At 31.8% G+C, this 8,954-nt stretch overlaps 1 protein-coding gene across 1 annotated transcript; it reads right to left on the bottom strand.

The window, feature by feature from the left end:
• Positions 1-6,753: 6,753 nt before the first annotated feature.
• On the bottom strand, positions 6,754-8,178 carry LOC111378610 (protein transport protein sft2-like; the record flags this gene model as incomplete). Its single annotated transcript, XM_023001840.1, has 4 exons — positions 6,754-7,153; positions 7,418-7,520; positions 7,712-7,816; positions 7,900-8,178. Coding segments are annotated over 4 exons (687 nt in total), but the record flags the coding sequence as incomplete, so codon positions are not given.
• Positions 8,179-8,954: the final 776 nt, after the last annotated feature.

The following is an 8,954-nucleotide window of genomic DNA, read 5'->3' on the forward strand; positions in this document are numbered from 1 at the left end:
CATCATATGGGCCAATCGACTTAGTGGGTTACCCTACCCACATGTTGGTTATGGTACCATTTTCAGACGTCACCTTTCAATTTTAAAGGATAATTAATATTAATATTTATAGTCGAAGACAAGAAAATAATTGTAGAGATGGCTTCATCGATTTAACAGTGGAAATCCTGTGAATTAGAAAGAGACATGACCGTCAATGCTTGAGAGATATCTTAGAATTGATAAGAGTAATCAAATACGAGAAAGTATGTCTAAACTTGAAAAGGACATCATATCTGATACAGTATCAGCAAATCATGTACCATAGAAAAATATATGCTCCAAAGATTCGCTGTTTTCTCTCGATTTTTAGACTATAATTGATTGAGTTAATACGAAATTCTTTATTTACGTGTACATAAAAAAATTCACGACTTCGAAAATTTATAAACTTTCTTCAAAGTTTTATAGATTGGTATGTGTAGTACAATACCATGAAACCCCAAATGTTGATTTTGAAAAATATTAATTAATTAAACTTTAAACATTATTAGATTTTCATCTAACATAATTGAATATTGTATAGAAGCAAAATCAAGAATGAGGTCTGATTTTGTATTCTTAGAAGAACAATGATCATGTATTATAATACATAAAAATTACCCTAAAAGGAGATCTGATTTATTTTTTAAATAAGGTCAGTGAGTATGGAATCTAATGGGAGTGGTTAATTGATTGCACATGAAAAAAAGTGATTAATTAAGCTGAAATTAGTGTTAATTAATCTGCAAATCTGGCCAAGCTGTCGGGCAGCCTTGCTGTGAAGGATTAATATAATGGACATTGGCATTAGTGGAAGAAACATCGTTAAACTTGATTGCGAGTTTTTAATTATATTTAGACAAAGCTTTTGATAAGAAATCTAAGCATATTATGATAAAAGTTGATAAAAATTAACGGTAAAACTCTGTCACGGGCTTTAATAACTTTATACCCAAATGGGCACTTAATTCACCAGTTAATTAAATAAGTATGAATGAAACAAAAGAAAAATGGAATTAAAAATTATAAGATAGGTAGATCGGCCCTCGTGACATTGCACTTAGAATAATTAAATAACCGGCTTAAATTAATTAATTGGGGTATAGAAAAAATAAACTAGACTTTTACCATGATTGATTTGTTAAGAAACATGCCAAATCATTAATCCCTAGGTTAATTCTCTATATAAGTTTGTAACAGAAGTGTTGTATAGTTTAAATCTGAAGTGATGGCAACCTTTTTTTTAAAGTTAAAATCTACTCGAACAATGGATTAAATTCGTGTTTGGTTTAAATATAAATTAAATTTTTATTAAATTTTGTTAAAAGTTGATAAAATATGGAGTTGAAAAGTTATGATTCTCATGAAATATGTGGTTGAAAATAAATTTTAAGAAATAGAGGCCGAACAAGGCCAAATTTCGACTTTGAAGAGTGAAAAATAAAATTTAAATGAATGCATATTTCTTCTATTTAATTTATTATAATGAGAACGATAAAAACTGTCTAGCTATAGGGTAATTGGGTGCCCTCAGGGCACATTTCCAAGTGGTATAGGGGGAGGGTGGAGAAATCCAACTTTGCTTGAGGCTATCGCGTCAAGGGTTCGAATCCTGAAATATAGATTTGACTCTTGGGTAAGTGCAGGTGTACAAGCAGTCTTCCACCCCATACCCTTGAAGGCATAACTTACGATTTACCTCTCTCACGATATTTCAGAGTAGGGGCGGTGGGAGACCCTTAAAGTTGGGGTTCAACCTTTATAGGGTAATTGGGTAAATAAAGTGCAGAAAAGTCAAAATTTACCAATCATTTGAATCCAAACTATCACATCGATTTAAGATAAATCATTAAATGAATATTTCATGCATCTATGGTCACCATTTAACCTTGCGATTGTCATGAGGTGAAAAGGATTAAGTGCGTCTCTAAAGCACTACAATCTGGCTAAGTGACTCGCATTCGGCATTAAGCCAACAGTTGATGAGTTAAAAATTAGATTTTTAGTAAATTTTGATAAAAATTGATGAAGAGGATAATAAAAAAAATTTCGTTGAAATTATGCATAAATAAGTAAATCACATAGAAATAATTTAGCCCGAGGTTGCCCCCTCCCTCCGCCCCTGCATGGTATCATAGGAAAAACACCGTAGAGGTGAAAAAAAAAATGAAGATGTCAGTCTAATTTAAAGAAACAATGAGACAGCAACAACATTAAAACAAGAGACAAAGACACAAATTAAAAACAAAAAAGGAGAAAAAAAAATCATATGATTTCAAAATGGTCCTTTCATTAATGAGATAGAGAAAAAGAGTCCCTCTTCCACACATAATTGTACTCTTCACCCTTATAAAATAAACTTTTTTTTTTTTTTTGGTATGCTTTAATGAAAAAGCTACAATATTTGGTGCATGAATTAATCTACTTGTACAGTAATGGTTGATCGGATTTGTTAATAATGTTTGATGTAGCAAAATTTGGACAGTTGATTTAAAAACAATTATTGAAATTTTTTGAAATTGATGAATAAGATGATGCCAAATCACAGTGTCAAAATTGACATTCTTGAGCAGATTGAAAGGGATTCACAAGCTTGGGAAGAATAAAAAGATTCTTTGCATTATAAGAAAACCTATAAGAAAAGTTTCAATAAGGATTGTCTATTTAAATCATAACATTTCATACTCAAGTCACTTGAATCATCACACCTCAGTGTTCAAGGTGGTACGAGAGAGAACTATACTTGGTGTGTAATGTTGAAGTATCATGATTTGGGTGGCTCAAGATCTGACGTATCGTCCTAACAGGATATACATATAATCGTCACACCGAAACTTCTATCATAAAAAATGGGTAGTTAAATTATGGAATATCCATTGAATCTTCTAAATCTATGCGATTTGCAACAATTCACTCTCCAATTTAAGTTTTAGACCATAGATGTCTACAACCTTATAAGGTTGTAGTAAATTGGTTTCTAATGTGCAGTTTTTGTTTACTTAGACCATTAAAAAGGCCGTTGAGTTACACGACTTTACTTACAACAAAATTTCACGCAAGTTATCGAACATTATTTTGTTATAAAATAATGGTGATTATATTCAATTTTTTATTTCAATGTGGTCATTTAATTAAACCGACGTTTGTTCAACTAGAAAAACGGAGTAAAATTAAAATTAAAGTCAACAATAAAATTTTAACAACACTTTTCAATTCATGGGATCCATAACTTTTCAATCATACATTCCATAACTTATTAAAGATCTGATTTTTATCTAAACCGAATAGTGACTATAATTATTAATTTAACTTGAAAGACCTCTTCGTCGGTGTCATATCAGATTGCTGTCATTCACATCACTGATCATTTTAATCAAGCAACATAATTGAAACAAAAAAAATCAATTCAAATACACGTGAAAGTTAGATGTTCACACGAGTGAACATGTAAATTTTAGCAATGGTTTGCCACATGATGAAGAATAAATATATCTGATCAGTGGCTGAGGATTTGGCTTGGAGGAAAAATAATATAAAAATGGCACATGATCAGAACATTTACTTGCTAGTGTTAGAATTGATCTTGTGTGAGAGACAAATAGAAAATTTAGTGATTGGGAGATAGTGGGCGGGTGTGAGTGGCTTTGAAATCATATTGGAAATACACTGGTTTCGAGAACGTGCCATGTTGTCCCTTACTTCCTGAGCCATTAAATATTTTAATTGGTTCTTGTTTGTACATGGGAGGTCACATGATAGAAAGGGGTTGGGTTGGGTTGGGTTGGGTACAAGGGAGCGTGGATATGGTAATAATTCCTTTAACTTTGGATAGGATTAAGATAAGCTAAGTTATAAGTAAAGAAGCTCATTTTTGACAATTATTATTTTCAAACTCTTTTTTTCTACATGTTTATTTTCAATAAAACATTCACACAATAAAATATTATGTAATTAAACACAATCTTTTCCTACCTTTTAATCACACATTTTTCTTAAAAATCACGATTCAAAACTCTATTTTCCCATATAATAATTGTCAAACAGGGGCTAATTAGGTATCAATACAAATTTTTTTATTGGTCAAATAATGTAGAGTTGACTTTTTACTTAAAAGTGAAAGATGATATTTCTAAACGCTTGTTTGATAAAAAAATTTTTTTGAAATATATGGTTAAAAATTAGTGTACGAGAGAAGTGATTCTAAGAAAAAATACCTTCATCTTTCTACTTAAAAAAGGTCGAATTTGGAAAAGTTAAAGCGATTTTAAAACATAAAGAAAAGTAATGTTTCACAAACCTTACCCATTCGTGCGAGCCCAAGAAACAGACATAAAAAGTAGATAATGCTATGACTTTGATTGAGGTGATCCCTGATTATGGCCTCACTAATCTTAATTAATACTTTTGTCATTGGTTTATACTTTGATTGCAATTAATTAGCAAAATACCAACGTGCAATATGTCACCCAGTTTTCTTCCAAATGATATTTACCCTCCTAATGAAAATCAGATAGATCCCGTTAAAAAGGACTTCTGTTTTTTCTTTTTCTTCTTCTGGTATTCTGGTAAAAAAATTCCCCAGGAAGCAACCTTTTTTTTTTTTTTTTTTTTTTTTGTTCAAAAATCCTACCAAACCCGATAGACGAATTTATAAATATATTTTATGTACTTTGTTCCACTTGATATTCATGAAAAATGAATGGGTACTGTCACTTTTTTCTTTAACTTAATCATCTTTTTCGAATGGATAACAATCCTTTAGAAAGTTCTCGCTTTTTGCTCGACAATTTGTTATTGCTACGTTCTTTTATTAGAACACTGAACCTACACTATCCCTTTCAAATCAGTTATCTATAAAAACAAGGCTTAGATTTAATCTGGCTTAAAGTCATTATTTGTGGTCAAATTATGATGGCCGCTCTCATAATTTTTCCTTAATTTCCGGGTTTGAAGTCCTATAAATCCCACTTTCCCCAATTATTTAAGAGAGATGATGATTGTACTTCCAATTATTTCCTCCTTAACTTTTTACCTGAAGCCGGGATTTAAACTTGGATTGACTCATAATTTCTTGGTCAATATATGCCCCCTTTTAGCCCACATTTTTGTCAAATTTTAATGGTTGGATAGCTTTTTTTGAAAAATGTGTAGTTTAAAAAGAATGAAGAGTTTTTAATTTGTGTGTAATATTATTTTATGAAAGATTATATGGTTGAAAGTAAGAGAGAGAGAAAAATGAGAATGGGAATGGGGGCCAAACATGGGCATATTAAGCCATGTTTGGTTTTAACAAAAATTAAACTTTTAGTAAATTTTGATAAAAGTTACTCAAGTGTGTGGTTGAAAAATTGGTGAAAGTTGTGAATTCCATAAAATTTATGATTAAAAATGGATTTGAATAAAAAGAAAAAGATAAAAAAGAATGAGGACCAAAAATGAACTAAGAAAACAAAAAATGTTAGAATGTACATGTAGGTACAGGCCACCTATACTTGGCCCAAAATAGGCCGGGAACGTGGGTTAGGCTTCAAACAAACTGAAGATAAAGGGTAAGGAAGAATGAGGAATTATCAAGGGAAAATTGCAGCAACGGTCCCTAACCTTTTCATTTTTTGTAAACTTTACCCTAACCTTCATTTGTGTCGACGGAGGTTCCTAACCTTTCATAAACATGCACCTGAGGTTCATTTGAATAGAAACCGTCCAAAACACCGCCAATTAATCGAAAAAATTAAGGAATCTACATCCAATAAAACTGTCCAAAACACCATCCAGAAACACCGTCCGAAAATGTATCAATATCCAATAAAACCATCACGGTAGCTGATTTCTTGAAGTTTTTTTGGTCAACTGACAAAATTTTGGACGATTTTTGTCCAGATGAATCTGATGTGCATATTTATGAAAGGTTATGAACCTTCGCTGACACAAAATGAAGGTTAGAATAAAGTTTGTAGAAAACGAAAAGGTGAAGAATCACTATTACAATTTTCCCAATTATCAAAGACCACAAAAGCCTCAACTCTAACTTGTTAAACCACACCGGGCCAACAACGTGCAAGAAATGTGTAATTTCCCCTAAATATAAAATTAATATCAGTCGAAACTTACCTATAATATATTTATATTAAAATATCACGTCAAAAGAGAATCATTTTTTAGACACAATTTTAACCCTCTTACAATTCAATTATCTTTTCGTTTTTCAATATGTAATAAATACTATATAATTATTATCGTTTATGAAATTTCTCTTATTAATTCTCAATTAATTAATATTCACATTAATATAGATTCAATGAATTTTCACTTGATAAATTTTGATTTATATGAATCTAAAGTTATTACAGATGAATTTATTCATATTGATGTATCTAGAAATTTTAATGAATATTTAAATTTATGTATTAATAGTTAATTTTTATGTATCAAATGTAATATAAAAAGATTGTTCATTTATGGTATTTCATCATTACAAAAAATTTAAATCAAAAAAATTGAGTTTTAAAAGTACAATTTTCTTCTCTTAAATTTCTATGCTAAATTTAATTTTCTTTAATTTATCCGAAACTCATCAAATCTTTCAACAAATTAGTATCAAATATTACTTTTACATTACTTATGAAGTATTTTAGAATAACGTGCAATGCACGTTCAACTTTGACTATTTGTCCCTAAACCTAAAAATAGAACAACCTTGCTATAGGTACATGGATTTAGATCCCAGTGAGCATTCAAAAATCTGGAAAAAAATTTCTGTACTTGAAGAATTTTTGAAAATAGAACTTAATTGAAGGATTAAATAATACACACGCACCAACCTGATCTAAGTGCACTAGAGCCCTCTTTCTCTGCAAATGCAAACTATCTAAGGCAAATGGTTGTTTTGGGATATTATCCAATCTTTACATTTTGGAAGATTTTCCTATAGGCTAACAGAGCAGTAACAGAGCAGTAAACTTCAAAGACGTTTCATAGTACACTAACGTTTGTGCTATCCTTCTTAGCGGAGAGCCTTGCACTTCAAAGGTGGAAGAGTGGATAAAAAGGGGCTGTTTTAAGCACATGCACAAACCTACAAATGCACCTAGTAGAGGATCTGCACCTTTCAAAGAAGTTTGTCTTCTGCCATCTTCAAATGCCAACACTATTATAGTCAGGATTCCAATATATGCAAAATCTTGAGATTGAATTTCATCAAGACATTTCATTCACTTGAATGCAAGTGTTTCTATTTAATTGAGTTGTAAAACCAGTGGAAATCAAGGACAATTTTGGTGATATTCAGCTGTCCATACCAAAATATGTTTCTATGATGCATGAACAATCATAGAGAGGTGTCATCATGGAGGAGCAAAAGAACAATTACAGCTATTACAACGTTAAAGTCACCTACCAAAGCATCTCAACAATGAAGAAGTCAAAGAGGACAAAATAAATTTCAATCCAGCAGATCCTCCAGGAAAGTAAGAAATAGCGTAGTATGCCAGTGCCAGGACCTACAACTCAAAGGACGTCACGAGATCACATTAATATCTGGTACCGTTGCATTCATCTCAACGAAGGAATTTGAGTTTATTCAGAACAAATATATGAGAAATCAATAGTTGACATTCTAACTGCTCAATAGCCATAAATTTGAAGAACATTATATAAATTAATCAAAATAACATATAATAAGTCTGAATACCTGAATCACTGAAAAGAGCACAGTCAGAATATAGCTATGGAGCACCATAGAAACGTAAATGGTTCCCATCATGCTGCCTATGAATGCCAATGTAAAGGGGAGTCTCTGGTAAGACAATGGGAAGAGAAGATAAGAGAATAGAATGGGATATCGGACCTCCAATACAAATGAGAAAGTAATTTGAGTACCTCCTTCGATGACATATGGGCAAACTGATTAGTCAGACCTCTAAGGGCAAAGAATGACCCAATAATGAAGGAGCACCCAACAGTAAAACAGATGGCAAATTTCTGAGGCACCACTACGATGACCGGAAGAAATAAAGTAAATGCAATAAACAGAAAGAAGACTCCACTTGCCAGGAGTAAGCCAAAGTACATGAGTGCTTTTCCTGATGGGATATTACTACTGGCAGACTGAAAATTTCCTGGTATATCTCTCACTCCTTTCGAAACCCTGATATTTTTTTAACAATAAAATATTATGAAGAAACTGTCCAAGCAGCCTACAAATTCACATTTACAGAAAGAAAATCAACTAGTGAATATCATCATTGGAGATAAGAGAAGACGTTTTGCAATACTAAGGTTTGGAATTTCAGGTTATGAGTTATATGAGTTCTTACGTAAGCTTGCATATCCGAAAGCCTATCCAACACCCAGATCACATTGCTTACTAAGACCGTGGAATCTCAAAAGATGTTAGGTTGCATTTGGCCTCCGTGCAATGGAGGTCTCATAACTGGAATAAGAGACGGCACGGTTCTAATTGGATTTATTTTCCTCTAGATTCAAATTTTGAGGTCTTAACTCCAAGGTCTCAAATGTAATGTTGTTGGATTTCAGAACAAACAGTACACTCTTCAAGATTGCCTATTATTCTACCCTGTCGGCCACCTCCAAGCTATTCTGAAAGAGAGTACTCTAGCACAAACATAATCTACCCAATTCTAAGGTTTCACTCCTTTCCTGTCCACTACACCACTCTAGCATTTGCTTTGTACAATAAATCCTCAAAAAGTTTTAGACTGATACTAGACATCCACCAGCCCATATATCAATGTTATATAAAATAAAATTATTTTTTATTAACTGCTATTATGCCCCCCGTTTGGCACCCATTATATTCCATTTCATTTTTCTTTTTCCTATTTTCAACCACACGATTTTTTATAAAATAATATTACACGTAAACCGAAATTTTTTTCTTCTTTTTCAACCACTCATTTAAAAAAAAAAAAAAA

Source organism: Olea europaea, unplaced genomic scaffold (genome assembly GCF_002742605.1).
Source record: "Olea europaea var. sylvestris unplaced genomic scaffold, O_europaea_v1 scaffold1839, whole genome shotgun sequence".
In the NCBI taxonomy this organism is placed as follows: domain Eukaryota; kingdom Viridiplantae; phylum Streptophyta; class Magnoliopsida; order Lamiales; family Oleaceae; genus Olea; species Olea europaea.